Below are 25,786 nucleotides of genomic sequence, written 5' to 3'. Positions count from 1 at the left end.
TAAATTCTCTCTCTCCTCTCTAGCTTCCTCCTTCCCCCAAGGACCCCTCTTCCCATCCTTAGTTTCTGGGGCCTCACCAATCTTCATCATCTTGCGAAGTTTCTCTAAGTTGCCAGTGATAAGATAGAGGAAGGAAAGTTTGTCAAAGTTTTTGGTGCGCTGATAACACATTTCCACAATCTGGTGGTTCCCCTGTAGCAAGGCCACTTCTCCCAGCTTTTCCCAGCAGTTCTTGTCATCCAGTGCTTTGGCTGCTTCCAGAGCAATCTAAAGAATCCCCAGGGTCAGAGTTAACAGGATGGGCACTGTGGCTCCAAGCCAGGGACTACCGTCAGTGTTTGCCTCTAAATACACCTCCCAAGGAACTTTCAATCACACCTAACTTGCAGCCTAATTGTACTGAAAATCCTATCAACAAATATAACGCCTATGGAGCCATGGATAGAAGAATTACATCACATTGCCATCAGAAATTTAGTTTTTACACAATTACTTCTTAGCAGATGTTGATTCCATAGAGCCAAATCTTTCTTAGCTATGTTACTAGTATTTCCGACTTGCCAAGTCTGCAGATCCACAGGGGCTTTAGGAAAGACAGAAGAAATAATAAAAGAAGGAAGTTCTAAACGGAAAAATCTACATTCCTAAGCCCTCGCCCCATTTAAAAATAATGCCTACAGACTCTAGGGCCCAACATTTAATGAATACTCTTTCATCTAAGCAGCCAATCAGCAAGTCAAATGTCAAGAAAGTAGATTTTTCTAATCCCATGCTATCTTGCCCCTATTCTAAATGTACTGAATTCAGACTAACTGAGCATAAACAGAAGTGCTGTGGCAGAAGCAGATAGGAAAAAGGAGAAATGGGCAAATAGCAACAGAAAGATGGTTATAGCTAACAACTAAAAAAAAAAAAAAAAAACAACCCCAAATTCTATTATACTTGCTAAAGAAGCATAATAATGCCCAGAATAATGCCTTCCAATGCCACCCTAACCCTTACCTTCTCACATTGTTATGAAGCTTATAACCACATTGTTCTCACCTCAATGTTTCCACACTCTAGTGCCAGACTAAAGCGAGTTTTCTCATCCTTGACAAAATGCAGTGCCACTTCAGGATAGCCCTTCTTCTGGAGATAAGCAATAATAGACTGGCCTACTAGTTTGGCATTTCTTACCATGTGCAGTACCTAGACATTTGGGGTGGGGTAGGGTAGGAAATAGAGATTACTTATAGGAAAAAAGGAATGCTTCCCGCCTCAATACTCCTAGCGTGTTTTCTTCTTTCATACCTCATCATATTTTCTGTTGATCAGGGCCAGCTTGAACTTGAACTCGGTAGGATCAATGGTGAGCACACGAGGACGACACTCCCTATCTAGGCAATATACATTGTTGCCCTTCACCCTTGTGACATAGATGGGTAAATCCAGAGTTCGAATGATCCCATAGTCCCTAAGAGGAGTTAGAGAGTACAACTTTCAGTGAGTGAGGGGGGAAATCCAGCCTATAAAGAAATGGAACAAGCCTAGACACAGCCTTTTGTCTCATTACCCTTTTGTCTAGTGCCATTTGCACAATGGTATAGACGGGAAGTGATTCAAAATAGAGCAGAATTAAATGCCATGCTTATTTATTTTATTCTTTATTATGAAGTGGGAAAGATAGAGCAAATAGTATGATTTTTCTTCATAAACTATTTAGGAGTTAACAGACATGGCAATAGGAATCCGACCTAAAAGTGAACTGAAGTTCTGATATATAATCACTAGGCCACTATGGATAATTAATTTCTTCCTTATAAGGTATAAGAGAAAATAGAAGAGAGATAGATGTGAAGAGGTCTGACACACAAAGAAATGATAAAAAGCATAAAATATTTTAAACTGAATGAAAAGAAAACACAAAATTAAAACTTACAGGTATAACTAACATAATATTTGATGGATAATTTATAATGTTAAATGCATATGCTGTATTAAAGAAATACTAAATGCATATATTAGGAGGAAAACTAAAAATTAATAAGCACCCATCTCAAAAAATTTTTTTTTAAAGTTAAACCAAATAATGTACTTAGAAGAAAATAATAGCCCTAGCTGGTTTTGCTCAGTGGTTAGAGCATCAGCCTGTGAGCTGAAGGGTCCTGGGTTCGATTCCAGTCAAGGGCACATGCCCAGGTTACAGGCTCGATCCCCAGTAGGGGGCGTGCAGGAGGCAGCCGATCAATGATTCTCTCTCATCATTGATGTTTTTTATCTCTCTCCCTCTACCTTCGTCTCTGAAATCAATAAAAATATATTTTTTTAAAAAAAGAAAATAATAAAGCCAAAAGTAGAAATTAAGAAATTGAAAAAATACAATAGAGAAATTTAATAAGGCAAAAGGTGGATAAAACTGATAAAACCTCTTTGAGACTAATTAAGAAAAAAAGAGGTCTGACACACAAAGAAATGATAAAAAGCACAAAATATTTTAAACTGAATGAAAAGAAAAAGTTTACAAAATTAAAACTTACAGGTATAATTAACATAATATTTGATGGATAATTTATAGTGTTAAAGATACTGAGTCCCCTATACCTCAAACCATACACAAAAATAAACTTCAGGTAGATGGACCTACCTATAAAAGACAAAACTACAAGAGAATAAAAAGAATACCTTTATGATCTTGGCGTCAATAAAGAGTTTTTAAATAGGATAAAAAGTGCAATACCCATACAGGGTAAGATTCACAGATTCAACTGCATTAGGAACTTCTGCTCATTACTAGTAAAAGTTATCATAATGAGAGTCAAAAGACATGCCACAGAATGGGAGGAGATACTGATATCTGTAATACATAACCCCGACAAAAGACTGATACTCAAATACAGTTGACCTTTGAACAACACCCGTTTGAATTACGCAGGTCTAGTTACACAGATATTTTCAATAAATACTGTAAATGTATTTTCTCCTCCTTGATTTTTTTAAATAAAATTTTTTCTCTAATTTACTTTATTAAAGACTACAGTATATCATACATATAACATACAAAATATGTGGTTGGGAATCGAAGATGGCGGCATAGGTAAACACCAGAGATTGCCGCCGTAAACAACCACTTCAAAAATACAACTAAAAGTCGGAACGGACATCAACCAGAACCACAGGAAGGCTGGCTGAGGAGAGACTCTTCAACTAGAAGCAAAAACAACAGCATTCCGACGCTCAGAGGAGGCGTAGTGTGGAAAATTTAAAGGTACGGTGGTGCGGTGGTGAGGTGGTGCGCGCGCAAAGCGGGCTGGAGGCTGAGGGCGTGGTTGTCGTTTTCAATCAGGAGTGAGTCTCAGACTCTGGGCTACAGATCTGGGCGAGTCTCTAGGGACCCAGACTCAAACGGGAGAAGCGGGACTGTCTGGCTACGGCCCCTCCGAGGTTTGCAGCGGTTGTGGGGACAGAGAGGCAAAGCCCCTGGGGACGGACTGAGAGCGGCCATAGCGGCTCCCTCCCCCAGCCCTGTTGAGCCCGCCCCGCCCAGGCCCTGCGCACAGCCATTTGCCAATTGCCTCAGGCAAAGGCTGGATTAGCGCCTCCCCAGAAGACAGACGTTTTCCGCTCAGCTGATTCCTACAGCCAGTCGGCCTGGTGGTCAAATCCCTCTAGTGTTAACTACAACAATTAAGGCTTGGCTAGAACAAGACTGCGCACAGAGACCACAAGGGGGTGCACCAAGAAAGCATAAAAGATGCGGAGACAAAAAAACATGACAGAAATGGAGGATATGGAGCTAAGAATCGCAATTTTGAGGGCTTGCCATAAATTTGTGCAGAGCCTCACGAAAACTAATGAGACCCTCGATGCTACGATAAAGAAATTAGAAAGTAAGCATACACGGACTGAAATAAAGAATATTATACCCAATAGCAGACCAGAGGAGCTCAAGAATCAAACCAAAGATTCGACAAAAAACACCCAATTGGAAAAGCAAAATGAAAAAAGAATCCTAAAGTGTGAAGATAGTGTAAGGAGCCTCTGGGACAGCTTTAAGCGGACTAATATCAGAATTATTGGAGTGCCAGAAGATGAGAGACAGCAAGATATTGAAAACCTATTTCAAGAAATAATGGCAGAAAACTTCCCCCACCTGGAGAAAGAAATGGACTTACAGGTTCAAGAAGCGCAGAGAACCCCAAACAAAAGGAATCCAAAGAGGACCACACCAAGACACATCATCATTAAAATGCCAAGAGCAAAAGACAAAGAGAAAATCTTAAAAGCAGCAAGAGAAAGAGGCTCAATTACCTACAAGGGAATACCCATACGACTGTCAGCTGATTTCTCAACAGAAACTTTGCAGGCCAGAAGGGAATGGCAAGAAATATTCAAAGTGCTGAATACCAAGAACCTACAACCAAGATTACTTTATCCAGCAAAGCTATCATTCAGAATTGAAGGTCAGATAAAGAGCTTCACAGACAAGGAAAAGCTAAAGGAGTTCACCACCGCCAAACCAGTATTATATGAAATGCTGAAAGGTATCCTTTAAGAAGAGGAAGAAGAATAAAAAGGTAAAGATACAAATTATGAACAACAAATATGCATCTATCAACAAATGAATCTAAGAATCAAGTGAATAAATAACCTGATGTACAGAATGAACTGCTGATTATAATAGAATCAGGGACATAGAAAGGGAATGGACTGACTATTCTTGGGGGGAAAAGGGGTGTGGGAGATGCGGGAAGTGACTGGACAAAAATCATGCACCTATGGATGAACACAGTGGGTGGGGAGTGAGGGTGGAGGGTGGGGTGGGAGCTGGAAGGAGGGGAGTTATGGGGGGGAAAAAGAGGAACAAATGTAATAATCTGAACAATAAAGATTTAAAAAAAAAAAACATACAAAATATGTGTTAATCAACTTATTTACATTATCAGTAAGACTTCTTGTTAACAGTAGGCTATTACTGGTAGTAGTTAAGTTTTTGGAAAATCAAAAGCAAGGAATTTCAACTTCGTGGGGGGTGGTGCCCCTAGCCACAGCTTTCAAAGGTCAAGTGTATATAAAGAACGCCTACAAATGATCAAGGATAACTCATTAAAAAGAAGAAAAAAGGACGTGAATGGAATTCAAAGAAGAGGAAATCCTGATGGATGGCCAAATGAAAAGTTGCTTAATCTTATTAGGAACCAGAGAATAGCAAAGTAAAATTATAATGAGATATTGTTACACACCCACCAGATAAACAAAAATCAGTCTGACAAAGGAAGGTGTTGGCCAAGATGACAAGCAAGGAAACTTTTATAGTACAACCACTTTGGAAAGCAATTTCATATTACCTAGTAAATGTAAAGATATGCATACTCTATGACCCAGCAGTGTTTGCTCTGGGTAGACACCTAAGAGAAATATATGTGCATATGCACCAGAAACATGTAAAAGAATATTTAAAAGAACATTGTCCCATAATGGCCCAAAACTAGATATCACTCAAATATTTCTCTAGAGCAGAACTGATAAAATGTGGTATAATAATATAACAGAATATTATACAACAATGAAAATAAATAATATTAGAGCTACATCATGGATGAATGAATCTTAAACAAAATATTGAACAAAGCAAAATATGAAATAATATATTCAGTATGATTTTATTTACATGATGTTCAAAACCAGGAAAAATTAAGTCATATTATTTTAAGACACAAACTGAGTGGTAAAAATCACAAAGAAAAGCAAAGAAGAAGTTACCATAAGAGTCAGAATAATGTTATCTTTGGGTGGAGAATGAAGGGGGTTGTCATCAATAATGACCATGTGGCAAAGGGCTCCTGGGATGTCAGAACTGTTCTATTTCTTGACTTGGGCAGCAGTTGTACAGATGTTTACATAACTATTTGCTATTCTCTCTCTATAAAATTTGTATAATTTTCTATATTTGTGTCGTATTTCACAATTCTAAAAGAGAATGTTCGGATGCCCCTAGCACATGTATGTCTAATATGTTAGACAAAACTTTTCCATGAAGAAAGTTCAGGGAGGAGTTCAGTTATATCTCTTGAGACAGGACAGTGATTTCAAGAAGCCACCTTCTCCCAATCTGTATCTTAGATAAGTAACTTACCCAGTGGTGACAGCATATTTGATGTGGTTGCTTGTGGTATAGATAAATACCCCACTCTCATCCCAGGCCCCACTCTTGACACGAATGTTCTCATGAATGTTACACAGAGCTTCCAGTTTGCGGTTACAGATCACAATGGCTGTAAGAGGCAAAGGGGATGAGTGCTCTGCCAGATAGGGTGAGTGGGCTTGCAGGGATAGGGAGGGAAGGACTGGTTTCCACATCAGGGTGGATATAATGCAGACTTACCATGTTTGGCCAGTAGAGCTACATGGGACATGTCTGCTGACCAGATAACATATTTCACCTTGGAAATCTTCACAGATGCCAGAGTTCTGGGACCGAAAAAGAAGGGCAAACATGAGTACACCTGATTCCTTTGTCCCAGGTTAAGACCTACCTTCTTCCCATCTCCAAATTAATGTAAACTTCAATTTCTTAAAGAGTACCAAAGAGACATTCTCTGTATTGTAGCTTAGTGACTTAAACATTTTAGCTCACATTGTACACTTCCTCTTTCTTTAACTCTCTCATTAATGTAATAATACATGGCCTTATTTCCATTATTAGGGATTTGTATATGTCTGTTTTTACCACTTGACTATAAGCCCCTTCAAGTACAGAAACTGCACTTTTCATCCCTGAATCCTTAGCATTCTACATCCCAAGAGCATTCTTTGTTCAGGTTCTAAAAATAAATAAGCCCCTTATTATAATGTTATGCATATGTACAGGATGGAGAGTCACACAGGAGAAACACAGCTTGGAACTGTAGCCCAAGAAGTGATCAAGCCAAGAGGCAAACACACGTGGGGGAAAAAGCTCCCACTAAAGATGTCTACTCTCCCCCACTACACGCCTGTCTGTTAGGGGCACCCGACACGTTACCGCTTCTGCTGCACGTCAAAGAGGGTGATGGACTCTGCGTCTCGAAGCAGGAGGTTGCCTGTGCCAGCGTAAAAGATCTCGTCACAGTTGGGCACCTGAACCTTTTTGGTGATTTCATTCTTTAGATTCTTGATCAGAAGCTGAAATGACAGTTAGAGGGGGCTTAAGAGAAGTGTGTGTATATAAAATGACAACAGCTGACAATGCCCCTCGGCCATTGTTTCTTAGCTTCAATAAACGAGGCTTTGTGTGTTTTTTCCTGTCCAGGTTAATCAGCAGTCTTGGTAGACCCTCCAACCAAGATCCTCTCCAAGGGCCCTGATAGCTTTTTTTATTTTCTGTTTTATGTTTTTTTTTTTCAACTGAAATATCCTGAGAAGTCCAAAAAAGTCTTAATTATAAAGCCCAATAAAGTCTTCCTCAGTCAACCAAAGAAAGAGAACAACAGTGCTTCTGGGCTTAAATTTGTTAAATATTTTCTTGAGAGAGCTTTGTTTATATTGTTTAGGGCCTATGACATTTTAAGTACCAATGGAGGCAGTAGGATAAGGTCAGCTCCTCATCTAGACCACCTTTTTCAAATTTGATGTTGTCAAGGGTGACTTTAGCTTGGTTCTTAAGCCCAGGGCCACAGTAACCCAATCAAATCAATTTTAAGTCCATTTTTCCACAGGGGGATTGGGATAGGGCTAAGGATAGAGGTAGAGCTGATACACAAGGATTACAGCTGCTTACGGGAGAGTAAGGGGAAGGGGGGGGGAGGAAGGATGCTCTTTATTCTGCAATACAAAAGCCACTGCTATCATACTCCCCAAATTAGGTTCCCCTTTTAGTCTTGACTCACCGAGTGCATCCGATCTAGGACAGCAAACCGATTTCGAGCAACCCAAACAGCTGTCAGGCCCGAGGATCGTTTCCCTTCAGGAGCTGAGAAGAACAAAACCAAAGGGCGGGAGCATGTGGTGAGCCACTGGCAGGTGACAGAGTCAGGTGCCATGGAGCTGCCAGTCTGGCTGCCATGTTGGCTTTGCCAGTTCAGCTGCTTCATAACTAATTCAGCCATAACCGGGGGCTGTTGTCAGTGACTTTCTCCCACCAGTCCCCTCCAAACTCCAACCTCTACCCCTGCCAAGCCTCTTTTCTCTAGGCCAAGTGACTGCATTTCAGCCAACACCATGTACTGGCAGAAGGACTGCCCATCTTGGGAGGCAGCACACTCCATCAAGCTAATGAGCAGGGCCGCGCCGGCCAAGCTGTTGGCACACTGCAAGCAGCCTGCCAGTGTCATAGGACCTCCTATCTCCACAAGCTGCAGTGGAGACAGAGCCTCCTCCCCAGGATGCAGCTGCTCTGCTGCTTTTAACATGCAAATGCAGACCTCCTCCTAGAGCAGAGCGGGGCAGAGCACTCCAACAACATCTATGCTGGGCAGTGCTTAGCACCAAGTTGTTGCTCCAAAGACTTCTCATTACTCTGAAGAAAGTTACAAAATGTTCCCCAGTTCCCAAACATTTCACTGGCTGATTAGAATTCTGCAGGGCACTCCACTCTCTGGAAAACTTCAAGAAAGATACACCAAGGAGTGTGCAGCAATATTCTCTGATCTATTAGTATCAGCAGAAAACTGGACAGAATGTGCTGGCCAGCCTTTGTACATCTCTGGCGCCTGGAGGGAGGGAGTCGGGGGGAGACAGGCTCTTTACAAAACTAATTCTTACAAAACTAATTCTTAGGACAGCTTAAGCTCTCACTTTCTAGGAGCCAGGGAACCTCACTATCCAGGCTTTCGGTCTTCTTCCTCTCAGCTGCCTACCACTGGAATGCACCTTTACTTCTTTACTAATTATCATCTCCCTCAAAAGATGGAGAAGAGAAAATAAAAGTGGCAAGACAAACTAAGGTATCTTAAACTCAATTCATTGTAAACACATGGCTGCGGGGGGGGGGGGGGAGGGGGGTGGTGGGGGGGAGCAAGGGCTGAGTAGGGAGGGATCAAATCACAAAACTCAGTCAAAAATGGCTTAACTGATTAATTTATAGAAGAGACTTTGCTTTATTAATACCAAAGACATATAGGCTTTTTCTTTTCTTGCCATAACCACAATAAGAACAGAGCTAGAAAAATATTTCTCAGAATTTGTTGATGGGGTCTCAACTACCATGAAAGTATGCTAGTACAAGTGGGGACCCGAGGAATAAACCTGACCTATAAAACAACCGGAGGAAGTGCACTGACAGGAGCATTAGAAAGACTCAAATCTATTCTGACAATGTTTTGTCAGCAAGTTCTAATAGTAAGGACACCAACAAGATATGGTGGTGATGGAAGAGGTAGGCAGGGTCTCAGCTGGATCCTGGAATCCCTGGTGGAATGTGGGGCTGTTAGCAGCCTCATCTTTTTGACAAGCAAAAGGAAGCAAAGCGGATCTGGATGTGGATGGGGAGCATAAATCCCTAGTCCCAGGATGAGACATTGCAAGATTGGAACCACATTTTAAATAAATGAAATTTCCAGGGTGAAAGTCATATCAGCTGGCAATAAACTAGGATGACATGCTGTGCTGAAAGAGAATATGGAGAGTTTCTAATAACCAAATTATAAAATATATATATCTAGCTGGAGTAATAAAATGGAAGAGGAACATGAATATTTCACACCATGGTCGCCTGTGATGCAATTGTTAGTGCCACCTGCCACAGCCCTGAGTGATGTGGCCACAGCCCGAGGATGGAATGTGAAAAATTCAAAGAGGAGGGATGATGTGGGAGGGGAGAGCTGAAAGTAGAGTTGGGGAATAAAGAGAACACATACCATCAGGATTCTGAGAGTCAGCATCCTTGGGGATGGTGTATAGGTCATAGGTACTATTCTCTAAATTGCTGGCTCTCTGTAGAAAGAGAAGATTAAACTATTAGTAAGCGGCACCCAAGATATTAGTTTATTCTGACAGAGAAAACAGTATGAATACACAGACAACAACATGAAACTATACTTTTCTCATCCTTCACCCCAATGGCATTTGAATATCTCCATAGCTAAAACTTACAGGGCTTGTTGCCAAATAACTCAGCATTCCTGTCACTTTATTTTTCTTTTATCCTCCAAAGATGCAGATATTACTTGAATGAAAAGAAGGACTGCTCTCTATTCCACAAATTAATAGACTAAGACCCCAATATTCCAGTGCCCCAACTAAGTATACTCATCAACTTAAAAGTGTATCTGAAGGGAAAAAAAGACATAAAAGACTTTAAAGAAAATTGCCAGGAGGAAGATATGGGACTGTTAGATATTGAAAAATAACTGTAGCCTGGCAGGTGTGGCTCAAGTGGTGGAGTGTTGACCTATGAACCAAGAGGTCATGGTTTGATTCCCGGTCAGGGCACATGCCCGGGTTACGGGCTTGGGCTCGATCTCCAGTGGGGGACATACAGGAGGCAGCCACGCAATGATTCTCTCTCATCATTGATGCTTCTATCTCTCTCTCTCCATCTCTCTTCCTCTCTGAAATCAATAAAAATATTTTTTTTTTAAAAAAAGAAGAAAAAGGACTGGATTAGACACTCGAAGTCATATTGGGAAAGACAGGTCTCATTTTTTTAACTTGGCAACCAGGACGCGAAAATTAGAATATCATTTCTTTTTTGAATTGTATGGCAAGAAATGAGGATGATTCTACTTGATGACCCTGAAGACAACCGCACTGAGAGGAACTCCTCTCAAAGTCAGCTCTATTATTTTCACGCAAATGGAGGGATCAAAATAAGCATCTCTCTTCCCTAAGGTATAACCTTAAACATTCTCTCAAATTATTTTTAAGGGTCTGGGTCATTCATTTTGATGCTCCATACAGTTTAGAAGGCATCAGTTAGCCTTATGAAAGATAGTTCACAAACCCTTAACATGTTTATGACAACTGAAGCCTACTTGGTTTGAGCCTCTGTTTTGGGATAGTCCTCTCAAAACTTCTAAGAATACATTAGAGATTCCTATGGCACAAGAAAGAGACCTATGGGAAATGGGGAGGCCCCAGGAGCACTCAATGGTTACTTACTGTACACAGTAGGACAGCATTTTCTGCTGGATTGTATGACATATTGAACACTGGAAACTTGGAACCACTAGAAATATATAGAGAAAATAGGAAAGAGGCATAAGGATAGAAGGAAGAAAAGAATTATTCCCACACCTCTTACTTACCTAATCTTTACACATATACTGTCACTTTTATAATCAGGAATAAAAGTAAATAAATGGTGCATCTATTCCCTTCCTTCTCTTAAGGTTTGGGGACTTCCCTATCTCAGCTTTGAGCAAACAGTATTTTAAAAAAAGCAAACCCTACTACAAGTCAAATTATTCAACAGAAGTCAGGGTTAGCACTACTGTAATAAATAGGATTGGTTTTCCTTGAATACAAATTCCAACACATAATTGCAGTGGACACCACAGAGTAACATGTGATTTGTCTCTGGTTAATTTCTCCTGTTCCTATAAACCCATCTTTTTATGGTAGTCATGCTAGAGGGTCGTTATCAAGCCCTCATGCCAAAGTTTGCCACCATGAATGTTTCAGCGTGATGATGCAGCTGGTTCTTAAAGAGGACTGTTCCTTTTGCCAGGCACCCCAGAAGTTATTGTATTTTCAGAGTTAAAGAGTTTCCAGAGACATATATCTAGTTTAGAGTTGCATGTATTTTGCTAGAAAGCAAAGAAGAGTTATAGATATGCCAAATAAAGGCAACAAGGCCTGTCATCAAATTGGGCTACTCTCTACCAGGAAGCTTTCTCCTGTTTGCAAGAGACCTGGCAAAGTGTGGCAGTATGATTTCCTGCCCACAGGGTCACTAGCATTCTCAACAGGGGAACTCCCATTCCCCAAATGGCTATCTCCTTGTCCATCATGCTCTTGGGGTTGAAACTGAACAGTCTCAGCCAATGGGGGTTCAATCTGTGACAGAAGATGAGATCCAAAACGTTGTTAAAAGGACCGAGTTCGGTGTGAAGTGAAGAAACAAGTCTGATTTACCTCCGCAACTGCATCACAGCTACATCTTTAGAGCTGTTGAAATCCAACTGACGTAAGAACCGGTCCTTGACATAATGCAGCATATTGCCGTGAACAGCATAGGCTGGCCTTTCCCGTTCTAGTTTAAACACAATCATGCCACCATCATGGCCTGGGGCACAGAGAGAAGAGAGGAAATAATTAGCTGAAGGCAAGAAGGAAAGCTGGAAACAGGAGATATACGAAGATAAGGATTATATATGTATGCTAAAAACAAAGATAAGACATCTAAATGCATGTTATTTGCCTAAATTATCATGATTCTTGGACTTTTTATTCAAACAAATTTCTGTGAATCCTTTTCTGATACATAAGTCCTTACCTAACATGGTTGATAGGTTTTGCAACTTTAAGCAAAACGATGTATAATGAAACCAACTTTATCATAAGGTAATTGCTATAAAGAAAAGTTAAGTTCCTACAGCATTTTAACATTATAATAAAATGCTGAACAAAATGATATTGTTTTTATTTGAGGACCTGCAGTATTTTCTCACACTGTTACATTTAGACATGCCTTCTTGTGCTCTCTTAACACTTTGTGCAAACCTCCATATAGCACTCACCCTACACTGTAATTGTGTATGTCTACCATCCCCATGATGCTATGAGCTTCCTGAGGGGTGGAATTACAATAACTTCCATCCTTCCCCAGTCTTAGCTTATAATCCTATATAATAAAAGCCTAATATGCAAATCGACTGAATGGGGGACCAACCAGTCATTATGACGCGCACTGACCACCAGGGGGCAGACGCTCAAAGCAGGAGCTGCCCGCAGGCCCCAGGCCAGCCAAGGTGGGTGCCAACGGGCCCCCTGCCCCCATCACCCTGCCAGTTGCCCCACAGATCGGCCCTGATCTCTGGCTAGGCCTAGGGACCCTACCCATGCATGAATTTCATGCGCTGGGCCTCTAGTAAGAACATAAACATATTTGCTGAACAAAGAGATGCTAGTTTTGAAAGCCTTTGTGGTTTTGTTCTAGACAAATGTTTTGCTTTTTTCCTACTGGCATCATCCATCTCTTAGAGAAACCTTCAACTTTTGCCCTACAGTCTACTCTCCACGAATAAGCCAGATTGTGTCACTTCCAATGGCTTTCCCTTCAGAGTAACATGCACAGTCTGGCCTGGTCTTACTTCCTATACTTAGCCCCTTACTCACTGTGCCCCTATTGGCATGTTCTTCAAACATGCTCAGCATCCCTTACATCATGGTCTTTGGTAATCCCCACACTCATTCCTCTCTTTCTTCCTTACTTTTGCTTAACTTTCCTCAAAGCTTTTTCACTATATATTGTTATGGTCTAGCTCTCTTCACTGCAAATAAAAGTTCCATCAAGTAAGGGACATTGGTTTATGCTATTCCACCAGCACCCACACTAGGGCCTGAAACTAGTATGCTTTTGCTAAATGAATAAAACTCTAAGAAATCCATGTGTCCAGTATTACACTCCTAAGCCTCCTGGAACTAATGGGCTTTACTGTTAAATGGCTCTCGGTAAAGAAAGAACACTGCAAGAATACTACTCCAAGAAGGTATGAAGGAAAAAAGCCTCAACAACATGGCTCTGAGAATTCTATTTCTCCTTGTCACCCTACTATGCATTTACTGGAGACAAAGCTAATGGAGAATCAAACTTTGAACTAAAACAAGGAAGTAAAAGAAAAGATGCGGCCCTTACCTGCTGCAAAGAGGTTAAGGTTGGGGTGGGCAGCTAGGACCCAGAAACGATCATGGTCCCTACGGAAGGTCTGAACTCCAGTTCTAGGAAAATGAAAGATGCACAAAGAAAAATATTAATTTCTGAGGACTCTTCAGCCCATCCTATATAATAAAGAGCTAATATGCTAATTAGACCAGAGGGCAAAATGACCTTCCGGAACGACCAGTAGGCAGGGTTCGGGGCCGCAAGGCAGCTGGGGTTGCTGCAAGGGCCAAGGCGGCAGCCGGGGCTGCTGTGAGGACCGAGGCAACCGGGGCTGCGAGGGCCGAGCCCCTTGCATGAATTTTGTGCATCGGGCCTTTAGTCATATATAAGAGTATTGAGTGGTAAGCCAAAATGTTAATTTAAATCAGTAACAGTATACTAAATATCCTAAGTAAAGGTAGTCATGATAAAATCTACCAACCCCCCCCCCCCCCAAAAAAAACAGGAGGAAACTCCAAACAGACTCTATTATTTTGATATTTCAATTTCTCTCTCTATTTGTCACAATTTTCTACTATACTGCTTTCATTTCATATTTCTTATTTTTCTAGCTACAGAAGAACATGCTTAAATTTAAGAGAAAAAGAATACACATGGAGATTTCTATTTGATAGAACACTTGTAAATGTTGGTTGATCTTTCATAATACAGGAATACCTAGTTTTATCAAGCTTCACTGTATTGTACTTTGCAAATACTGTTTTTAACAAACTGAAGGTTTGTAGCAACCTGGCACCCAGCAAGTCTATTGATGCCATTTTACCAACAGGCTCAGTTGATAGTTAATATAACTTTTATATGCACTGGGAAACCAAAAAAAAAAATTGGTGTTTCTCGTTGTATTGCCATATTTACTTGACTACTGCAGTCTGGAACTGAACCCACATCTCCAAGGTGTGACTGTGTATGATCTGACTTCTTTATATGCTATATGCTGAAGACAATGAGAAACAAACGTAAGTATTCTAATTCAATTTTTAAAAAGAAAGAGGGTAAGAGAAAGGGGCTTCCCCTGGGTTTGATACCACTACATCATAATCCCCTTACCGTTTAGACATGTCCCAGACTCGGATACTCTTGTCCTCGGAATTACTAAGGATCAATTCTTGACGAGGGTGGAAGACAGCACAAGACACGTTGTTGTAATGGCCCCGGCAGGTATCAACCTCCCATGCCTTTGATTCTGAAGGACCAAAAAAAAGAGGTCATCTGGGATTTGGAATTATGACATCCTCTAATCAAATGCTAAGGTATACTACAAAGTGTAAAATTAGCAACTTCTTTTTAATAGGGCAATTCTCTTCATTTAAGCCTCTGAATCTTAACATATTTAATTGTTCTTATAGTTTGACCCTCTTATCAGTTATAGCACATTTTCTCCATTATTATTTATTCCCTTACCCTGTTTTACTTGTCACTAGCTGTCATTAGAAAATAAATATAAGCTCTGTATGGCAGGAGTTTTATCTGTTTTAGTCACCATTGTATCTCTAGAGCCTTAAAAAATGTGGGATATAAAACTGGAACACAGACACAGGCAACAGTATGGTGGTTACCAGATGAAAGGGGTGTGGGGTAGTAAAGGGTAAAGGGAGCCAAATATAAGGTGATGGAAGATGATGTGACTTTGGGTGGTAGGCACACAATGCAATATACAAATCATGTACCACAGAAATCTACACTTGAAACCTATATAATCTTATTAACCAATGTCAGACCAATAAATTTAACTTAAAACTAAACATTTGTTGAATGAATTCACTGTGTTCATACACTTCAAAATCAGTATGCCATCACAAGAAAACAGGGAATGAGGAAATTTTTATGCTCCTGGGATTAGCATAACCATCTAAGGCAGTGGTTCTCAACCTGTGGGTTGCGACCCCTTTGGGGGTTGAACGACCCTTTCACAGGGGTCGCCTAAGACCATCGGAAAACACATATATAATTACATATTGTTTTTGTGATTAATCACTATGCTTTAATTATGTTCAATTTGTAACAATGAAATTGGGGGTCACCACAACATGAGGAACTGTATAAAGGGTCGTGGCATTAGGAAGGTTGAGAACCACTGATCTAAGGTAAGAAAATAGGTCTCTAAGTCCAGAAGACCTGGCTACATCACCTTGCTGGCCAGCAATCAATTTTTAAAAATGTATTTTTATTGATTTCAGAGAGAGGAAGGTAGAGGGATTGAGAGATAGATATATCAATGAGAGAGAAACATCAATCAACTGCCTACTTCACGTCCCCTAACTGGGGATCAAGTGCGCTGACTGGTAATTGAACCATGACCTTCTGGTTCATGGGTCGAACTCAAACACTGAGCCACACCAGCCTGGCCAGCAAGCAATTTTTTAATCATGGTAATACCATCACTGTTCACTAACCATTCATGCGCCAGATCTTCACCTGACGGTCATCTGCTCCAGATACAATAAGGGGCATAGTGGGGTGGAAGGCAGCCCAGTTTACTCCACGATCATGACCCTGTGGAAAAAACAAGGAAAGAAGTGGTTCTTCTAAAACAGCTTTATGTCCATTACTCAAAGCAAACTAATGAACCATGCTGATGGTTATAAAATGTTTCTCTGATTTTTATTCTTCATATGAAAAGACTAAAGGGACTATTACTATATCAATCTATCCAATATTATCCCCAAATTCTAATGAGAATTCTTCTATTCCCATATTCAGCTTCATTTGCATTTGTGATGTATTGCCTTGTTTTATTACCTGTCTATTTATAAATTTCAACTAACTATAGCATCTCAAGAATAAAGACCAATTTTATAACTTAACTAGAGGCCCGGTGCACGGATTCATGCACCAATGGGATCCCTCGGTCTGGCCTGCAGGGATAGGGCCGAAACCAGCTCTCCAACATCCCCTGAGGGGTCCCAGATTGTGAGGGCGGTTCTTGGGTGACACACCCCAGAATCGGGCTCCCTCCTCTCTGGTTCCAGGTTCGTCACCCAAGAACCACAGTTGCCAAGTGACCGCAGCTTGGCAGCTCCTACTTTGAGCATCTGCCCCCTGGTGGTCAGTGTACATCATAGCTACTGGCGGGTTGGCCAGTCGCTTAGGGTTTTATATATATGTAGATGAAAAATTCTCAAAGTATAGTTAGAAAATTGGATAATAATCAAGATCCTTTTAGGAAATCTGCAAGATCAAAACTATTTTCATAATAACACTAAGATATTATTTGCCTTTTCATTCCTATTCTATCTTAAATGTAATTTTCCAGTTACATGCATATGATGCCATTGCTTTGATAGCTAATGGAATGTGTACTTATATATTTTATATTTTATAAGTTCCTGGTTTAATTTCAAATATGGTAAAAATTGACATCTATAACTTACATTAACAGACTATTTGGGGTCAATAAGTTTTCAGAGTATAAGAAAGTTTTCAGCCCAGCCGGTGTGGCTCATGGTTGAGCGTCAACCCATGAACCAAGAGTTCACTGGTTCAATTCCTGGTCAGGGTACATGCCTGGGTTACAGGGTTGATCCCCAGTAAGCGGCTTGCAGGAGGCAGCCGACTGATGATGTTTCTATCTCTCTATCCCTCACTCTTCCTCTCTCTCTAAAAAAATCAATAAAAACATTTAAAAAATACCTTCAGATCACAAAGTTTAAGTGCTACTTATTTTTTTTAAAATATATTTTATTGATTTCAGTGAGGAAGGGAGGGGGAGAGAGAGATAGAAACATCAATGATGAGAGAGAATCACTGATCAGCTACCTCCTACATGCCCCCTACTGGGGATTGAGCTCGCAACCTGGGCATATGCCATGACAGGGAATCAAACCATGACCTCTTGGTTCATAGGCTGATGCTCAACCACTGAGCCACGCTGGCCAGACAAGTGCTGCTGATTTTAAGATATATTATATCCTATTTATATAGTTGTACTCTGAATTGTGACATAATCATAAATAAGGTAGTTTCAAAATAGCAGCATTTTTGAGAGATACAGTGTGGTGGAAAGTACGTGTGTTTTGGAATCAGACAGATCCAAGTTTAAATCTATTTATTAAATAACCATGGACTTTGCCAAAACCGGTTTGGCTCAGTGGATAGAGCGTCGGCCTGCGGACCGAAGGGTCCCAGGTTCGATTCCGGTTAGGGGCATGTACCTGGGTTGCAGGCACATCCCCAATGGGAGATGTGCAGGAGGCAGCTGATCGATGTTTCTCTCTCATCAATGTTTCTGGCTCTCTATCTCTCTCCCTTCCTCTCTGTAAAAAATCAATAAAATATATTAAAAAACAAACAAACAAAAAAAAAAACCATGGACTTTGGAAAACTGCTTAGTTTTTCTAAATTTCCATTTTTAAATCTTATTTCAGCAAAATTCTTGGATCTCAATAACTCTGATTAAATCCACCACCACCACCACCACCAACCCGTCCTCCCTTACGAGAGAATGGGCTTTGCTTTGGGATGGTAAAGGAGCCTATGACAGCTCTCTCCCTCTTTGCACTGTTTTTATAAGGTAACATAATTCTCCCTTACGTGGCATGTAAGCTTCATTTCTGATGGCTCACCTACTATTCTATTTCCAGTGCCTCAAAACAGTGCTCAGTAGTTAATAAGCACTGCATAAACCTTTGTTGAAGGAATGAACACATGAATGACACACTGTCACTGTTTCCCTGGAAAACAGCCCATACCCAGTGATGGCTGTAAAGAGAAGTACCTCCAGTACATGCTTCACCACTGCATCCGTAGTTCCAAACAGATCAACCCCAGTAATTCCTCTCACATCCGACTCCACTGCGCCAGGGGACAAGTTTTTTTTCCTTAGACCTTTGAAGGGATAAGGAGTGGGATGAAAGATGTAAACATAATGTTACCAAAAAAAGCACAGTAACAGAATCACAGAAGGCAGTGATAGGCTAATTAACATTAACAAAAAGGAAGGGAGAAAGAAATTTAGAGAGACTGAGAAGAGGTACTCAAGAGCTCCCATCTCTTTCTAAAAATGTTCAAAATATTGAAGTACATTCACTGTCTTCTCTTTTGCTCCCTTAACACTGAACAGACCCACTACTGGGATTTCTTCTCAGAGGACAATCCAAACTTCTACCAGTTAAATTCTTCAACAAACCTCACCTCAAGAATTGTCTACTTGAGATAATGCTCATTTCTGTTCTTGAAATGTGGCCTCAAGAGGTAAACATTCAATTTCTACTTTTTCATTTTCAACTCTATGAAAACTATAGCAACTTTTCTTCTTTCATCTCAAAGAATTTTCAAAGAAAAGCCACTGGGGGAGGCTACAGATCAGTGTTTCCCAAACTGGGAGCTTTTAGGCAACTCATAGGGAAGTTCCAAAGGAGTTAAGGAAACTAGACCTATTAAATATAAAACAGCTATTTGGTGGAAGATACTGTAAAACTATAAACTATACAAAAAGTGTACTCATGTCTTCTACCTGCCTCTTGGGCAAGGGGCAAAATAATTCAAACTGTCATGTCCCATTAAGCTCCTACTTAAAAGACTGGTAATAGATCTGAATACATGTACTTTGCCATTAAAACATTTGGAGGCTAGTTTCATTGGGAGGAATTAGCCCATAATTTGAAAACAATGGAAAAAAGACACCAGGATAAAAAGAATCCTATTTGCAGCCATAAAAAGAATGAAATTATGCCATCTGCAACATGATGGATCAAGAGGGTATTGTGTTAAATGAAATAAGTCAGAGAGAAAAGGGGGAAATGCCATGTGATTTCACTTAAATGTGAACTCTAAAAGACAAAAGAAACTAATAATCAGAACAGAAACATACTCATAGATACAGAGACCATTTTCAGGATTTCCACATGGGAGGGAGCTTGTGGGGATGGGTGAAAAAAGTAAAGGGATTAAGAAGTACAAATTGGTAGCTACAGAATAGTCATGGGTATATAACGCACAGCACAGGGAATATAGTCAATAATATTGTAATAACTATGTATGGTGTCAGATGGGTACTAGATTTATTGCAGTAATCACTTAGCTTTATAAATGTCTAATGACTGAAACGAATATAATATTGTACATCACTATAATTGAAAAATAAAATATTAAAAAGAAAAAGAGTCATATTTGTATAGGATCCACATTTATGGCAAAACTACACTTATCTTTAAAAGCTAACTATTTGCATTATAGTCAAAATCAAAATTATAACAATATTACCACCTTACATTTGAAAAGAACTTTGTGGTTTTCAAAGCACTCTAACATATGTTATGTGATTAATAGTTTATAAATGAAATAATAGAACTGGAACTCAAATCATATCTTTTAAAGTATTTTTAGGAGGCAAAGACAAAAATGGAACTACCTGGCATTTGTAGAATAAAAATGAAATCTCTAACATAAAGGGAAAAATAAAAGCTATCACTGAAAATAAAATCTAAATAGTTTTAAGCCTAGATTTTGACACCTGTAGGAAAATATAAACATTTAAGTCCAATGATACTTATCTTCATTGTATCAGAATCATAATCTCTCTTCTATTATAGTGGCATGTAAACATCAGCATTGGAGAAACAAGTGCTTAAAAGGACATGGCAGTTTTAATTATCTTGTCTCCTGTCCAAGATGAGCATTCAGTCAATAGGAAAGGAGAAAGGAAGCCAACGCTTTAAAAAAAAAAAGAAGCACTCTCCCAAAGCTTCATAAATACCTCATCACAGAGGTGCCTCCTGTCACTTATTTCACTTGTCCCTTTAATGGGATCTGTCAACTTTTTCTGAGTATGGAGTATGAAACAGATTGAAAGAAAGATATAAAAGCAGATAGCTGTGAAGATCTTCCCCTCCAATAAGCTTCAACAAACACATGAAAAGGAAAAGCTGTATTACAGAATGAAAGCCTTTGTTGCACTTGCTTGTGATGGTTCAGGGAAAGGGAAGGGTATATACAGACAGATGAATATTTATGGGCAGTGAAAAGATACTTAGAAATATTTGAGCCTTCGACAAGTCACTCACTAGGACTGGACAGATGGAAAATTTCTACAGCAGCTACTCAAATCCAGAGGGAGAAGAGGACACTCTCAGAATGGACCAGTTTGATGCATACCTCCCAGTGGGGACCAGAGGAAGTAGTAAGAACAGAGAGTCGGATGAGGACAGAATAATTTACTAGGACGCTGAAGGTAAGAAAGCAACCTCTCTTCTAAATCTATCTTTAAATTGTAAATACTTATTTTGCCAGGCTAACCCAAAAGACTCAGATTAAGCTAAGCACCATGGGGCACAATTCTCATGGGAGAGGTATCAAGAAGACAGGTTTTCCTTTAAAGATCTGTTTACTTATTGCTTACCTGGCTCAGAGTATCCCCTTTCAGACACTCAGAAAAATTAGAATTCTGAACAGTTCTCTAAATGTGAGGGCATTCATTTCCTGACTCAGAACTAATGTTTCCTCTCCTGGAAATATTAGTTCCAGTCCCTAACAGACCTGAAAGCTAATTCCTCTTCCCGTGTTCAGACTTACTGGAACTCAGGCTAAAATAACTGCTAAAACAGGTAGGCTGCACAGCCAGTGTGGCTCAGTGGTTGAGTGATGCATTAAGAGGTCACAGGTTCGATTCCTGGTCAGGGCACATGTGGGCTCAACCCCCAGTTGGGGGCATGCAGGAGGCAACCAATTGATATTGATGTTCCCCTCTCATCAATGTTTTTTTTCCCTCTCTTCCTCTCCCTCTTTCTTACTCTCTCTCTAAAAGCAATAAAAACATACATGTTTTTTAATAGAGTATGCTTATTTCTGGAAAAGATGCAAAAGTCTAACCCAAAAGCGTCTTCCATTTGGTAAATACCAAAGCATCACTCTGGTTAAGGGGTTTTGGAAATCAGAACGGTTTTGTGTAGAGAAAAACAATTAGGAATAGTTAAGAGAGCTTTAACATTAGTATAGCTGTCAGCACAAACTTTTCAATATCACAGATACTAAAAAGAGCAATTGCAGTGTTATTAAATAGTAACCCATGCACTTAAAACATTCAAGAGCAAGTATAAACCCCAATTGAGGTCATACTCTCTTCTCTGATTTAAGGGCCTTAATTCTGATGCAAAGATGTTCTCTGGCCTACAAAAAGGAAAAAGACTTCTTGCCTTGAGCATTTTATGATCATTAGTGAGAATCCATCCACCTAACAGCCCAAATTGCCTTAGCTAGGCCACAGGGAAACCGCTGTGCTAGTAACAGGTGCATAAACTCTTTGAGCACCATAAGGCCCTTCTCAACCCGGTGCTCTAGGAAAGGATTAAGTCCTAGTGGTCAAAGCATCAATTTATGCACATAACAAATTAACTTTTTATGATCTAGAATGGCATTAGTTACACACCATTCTTGGAAGAACTGAGAAAACAGTCACTCAAAGTATTGGAGTAGCCTTAATTCTCTCAGAACCCCATCTGGGAAAGACTATTCTAAGTAACCACCCCTAATCAGCTGGAACAGCATGAGCTAGGATCCTACCCCATCGAGCTCCTATGTTCTGAGACAGAGAAAGCGCTCTGAATGTGCACATAGTGAAAACCCATAACTAGGTTACTGGGACAGTGAATAATAACCTCCCTGGCACTAGCAGTGAGGAAAGGGTACAGGTTCACAGAGCCTGTGCCTAACTCCTCTTGTGGGCATGGCCGGTCACATCTGAGTATACCTCACAATGCCTAGCCAGTCTGACAAAAACTGCAATGGCAAAAGCCCTAGCTAAAGAGGGTCCTACTGTCCTATCTCCAGTACAATCTTGTATACCACTCCCTTCTAATTCAGAACCTTTGAAAACTGCAAACACCACATGTTGTACAGGTTCTACTCTCCAGCTATCCTCATCTTCCCGGCTTGTTTCTGGGCCACATGAGTCTTAACAGCTATTACAACATTCCAAATGCTGTACCCAGGAATCCAAATTTTCAACTTGCTGTTTCAAATGGCTTTTTGGGACAGCAACTACCATACTGTCTCAGTTCACCAAGCCACAAGAGTTGGGACGTTATCACCTTGACCATACAATACAGAAGGGTGACTCCCTTATGACCAAAAAGAACCAGCAGGACCTATGTGAGGACCTTCCTTTTACAGAATAAAAACAGTGTTTGTTGTCTAGCCATTAACCTTTCAGAGAACCCAATTTCCAAGAATTTTTTTCTTTTTAAAAAAAATATATTTTTATTGATTTCAGAGAGGCAGGGAGAGGGAGAGATAGAAACATCAATGATGAAAATCATTGATCGGCTGGGTCCTGCATGCCCCCCCTGGGGATTGAGCCTGCAACCCGAGCATGTGCCCTCAACCAGAATCGAACCTGGGACCCTTCAGTCTACAGGCCAACGGTCCATCCACTTAGCCAAACCAGTTGGGCTCCAAGAACTTCTAAGGCAACAAACAAATAGAGACGATTCAGCAAGTGGTAAGTAAATTTAACTGGGCCGAAAATCATAGCATTTAGAGTCTCATTTCCCTATTCCAACTCCCAGCAAAGCACTTTCATTTACCCAGCATGCCAATCTCATAGCTACAGTCTTTTCTCTGCATTTAAATTTTCTGGTTAGCCAAGGTACTACCGTCACTCCCCACAGTAAAGCAACTGCAGTTCACTCAGTGCTTCTTGCGCCCTTCCTTCTTCCCCCTACCCAACTTGGGCATGAGGATAAAGGGCCACAGTTGCTGGGTGTTTATACAGAGAGTAGGTTGATTTTATTTTACATGCTTTTGAGTTAACGTTGGAAAACTAATCACAAGCAGTTTCTAAACCAAAAAGGACATGTTGTAAAAGGATAATAAATGTTGGATCAAAATGGAAAAAAAAATTTTTTTCTGGTTAGCAACTTATTGGATCCCCTCCATAAAGTACTAAACATTTATATACTATACAAAATTAAGATATATAAACTGAAAGGAGGGACTATTCCAATTACCCAAAATCTATAAGGTAATTTCTTGTCTTAGAAGTCTGTTATAACATTAAAAGGTATTCTGGACATACCACCTCCTGCCCCACCTCCCCATGATCCTTACACTAGAAAAAATACAAAAGATTTTCCTATTTCTAAATGAGGCCACAAGATTCGAGAGTTCTGTTTCCCTGTAATAATTTATTCCCCAACTTTGTTTTTGTCAAAGATTTTTTTTATTTGAGTAAAGCTTGATTTTTAATCAAATATTGCCAATGATATATAGATTTTAACTAAAACTGATCTAACAAAAAAGTGCAACTTCCTTCAAATTAAATAAATTTTCCAGAGCAAAAACTTTTCTTAGGAAATACCTCTAACATGAAGAACTATGAAAACAGATTTAATATACTCAGAAACAGAGATGCTATTATATGAGAAGAGAATTTATTCTAAATTTTGCTGTTCCAAGCCAACTACCCTATTTTAAGAAATTGCAGTTTTGCACGAGACATAATTAGGTTTTCCTCTGAACTTGGGCAGCTCACCAGAAATATCCCAAACACGCACAGTCTGGTCGAGGCTGGCTGATACAACCAGGTCTTCTGAGGGGTGGAACTGAGCACACATTACATAATGGTTGTGCCCTGTTAAAACACTGTAAGAAGAAGAAGAAAAAAGACAATGCCAAATTAGAGGCAGGAATCACCAGACTCCTACATGTTAAATACCATTCTCTTAATTAAACGGATGCAAATCCAATTACACTTTTTTTGAGGCAAAGATAAGTCAGCCTAACAATTCTAAACTAATAACAATAAGAAGGCCAGCTGTTTTAACAATAGCTCTCTTCTTACCTCTAATGCATTAGTATTTAATATTAATGATTTCAGGAGAACTGAGATGGCACAGCTCTCCTCTAAAAGCCATATTAAAATATCAAAATAAATGAAATCTTAGTAATTCATAGTGGAAATCATCTGTTAATTTTAGTGGAATATCTCTCTTAAGAGGTATCATTTAAAATGGTCCTTTCATCTTCCTTACATCCTGGAAAGCTCAAGGCAAAACAAAGCAAGACAGATGTCTAGACTTTGACTCAGGTTTCACAAGAACAGAAATGAAAACCAGCTAAAAGTTTTGTTCTAAAAACCTAGTTATATGACCTCCTTTCTCTGGTAAGAAATGATCGGAAAATCCAGATCCATATATTACAAGATTGCCTCTATATTTATCATTTCGTACATAAAAGCACCTTACAAATACAATCAGTAGTTAATCAGTAGACGCTGTGCATTAGTGGAGGGGGATGATTATTCTGAAGAGAAGTTGATTATAAAACACTAGGAAGAATGAAGACACGTTTTGAGCCCTCTGTTTCCTGCCTTACCAGACACAGGTTCTAGACTGCCAGTTCCACACTCGGATGGTCTGATCATCTGAGGCGCTCAGAATCCAAGGATATTCCTGAAAGATATTCCAGAGAAAGGGTTTGAACATTAAACGAATATGTTCTTTCAGGCTCCTGCAACCACTTCTCTCTTTGGAGGGAACATTCCATTGTCTAAATTCTCAGCTATATTAGCAAAGGGAGTGCTGATTCTGACTTAATTCAATATAACCCTGAGTGCTTTCTTTTCCAGAATGAAACAAAGGAGGAAGGTCAACACCACAGAGATCCTAGAAGAGTCACTCCAATAACATAATTGTTTTATCAATGTTTGGATTCTTGAGGGGAAAAAAAAATGATTCCTACAAGGAAACTGAAGAATGCTCTAAAACTAGAGGCACATGGATACTTACATGATGGAAAAATGTGGTACGTATGTAGTCTAAGTGCCCCAGCAATGTGAAGAGACAGCGCCGAAGCTTGTAATTCCAAACCTGCAAAGAGAGAAATACAGCAGAGGAATGGGACCTGAGGTTCTTGAGTACCTAAAAGGCTCGGGTTTCTCAATAAGTTTGGATTTACATTAGGGCACTTCTAAATAGGTGGGAACCTTGATAGGTCTTGTTTAAAGTTGGAGGGAAAAGATCAAATAACATGCGAGGAAGGAAAAAAAGGAAGGCTAGGGAAAACCTAAAG

At 39.9% G+C, this 25,786-nt stretch overlaps 1 protein-coding gene across 1 annotated transcript in view; it reads right to left on the bottom strand.

Moving 5' to 3' along the window:
- Positions 1 to 25,786, bottom strand: part of COPA (COPI coat complex subunit alpha) — a 42,008-nt gene that overhangs the window by 7,741 nt on the left and 8,481 nt on the right. Inside the window, exons 4-20 of the mRNA XM_070397443.1 lie at positions 25,504 to 25,584; positions 25,091 to 25,167; positions 24,249 to 24,358; positions 18,498 to 18,607; positions 16,177 to 16,276; positions 14,831 to 14,966; positions 13,757 to 13,839; positions 12,034 to 12,184; positions 11,059 to 11,125; positions 9,816 to 9,891; positions 7,848 to 7,930; positions 7,004 to 7,143; positions 6,365 to 6,450; positions 6,116 to 6,254; positions 1,294 to 1,456; positions 1,045 to 1,191; positions 78 to 267 (exon numbers count right to left, since the gene is read on the bottom strand). Of these exons, the coding sequence (XP_070253544.1) occupies positions 78 to 267; positions 1,045 to 1,191; positions 1,294 to 1,456; positions 6,116 to 6,254; positions 6,365 to 6,450; positions 7,004 to 7,143; positions 7,848 to 7,930; positions 9,816 to 9,891; positions 11,059 to 11,125; positions 12,034 to 12,184; positions 13,757 to 13,839; positions 14,831 to 14,966; positions 16,177 to 16,276; positions 18,498 to 18,607; positions 24,249 to 24,358; positions 25,091 to 25,167; positions 25,504 to 25,584 (1,939 nt within the window). The remainder of the gene's footprint in view (positions 1 to 77; positions 268 to 1,044; positions 1,192 to 1,293; positions 1,457 to 6,115; positions 6,255 to 6,364; positions 6,451 to 7,003; positions 7,144 to 7,847; positions 7,931 to 9,815; positions 9,892 to 11,058; positions 11,126 to 12,033; positions 12,185 to 13,756; positions 13,840 to 14,830; positions 14,967 to 16,176; positions 16,277 to 18,497; positions 18,608 to 24,248; positions 24,359 to 25,090; positions 25,168 to 25,503; positions 25,585 to 25,786) is intronic.

This window comes from Myotis yumanensis, unplaced genomic scaffold, assembly GCF_028538775.1.
Source record: "Myotis yumanensis isolate MYYU_CA2020_CCGP unplaced genomic scaffold, mMyoYum1.0.hap1 SCAF_17, whole genome shotgun sequence".
NCBI lineage: Eukaryota > Metazoa > Chordata > Mammalia > Chiroptera > Vespertilionidae > Myotis > Myotis yumanensis.
Note: the sequence above shows the minus strand (reverse complement) of the source record. Positions and strands in the feature narration are given on the sequence as shown.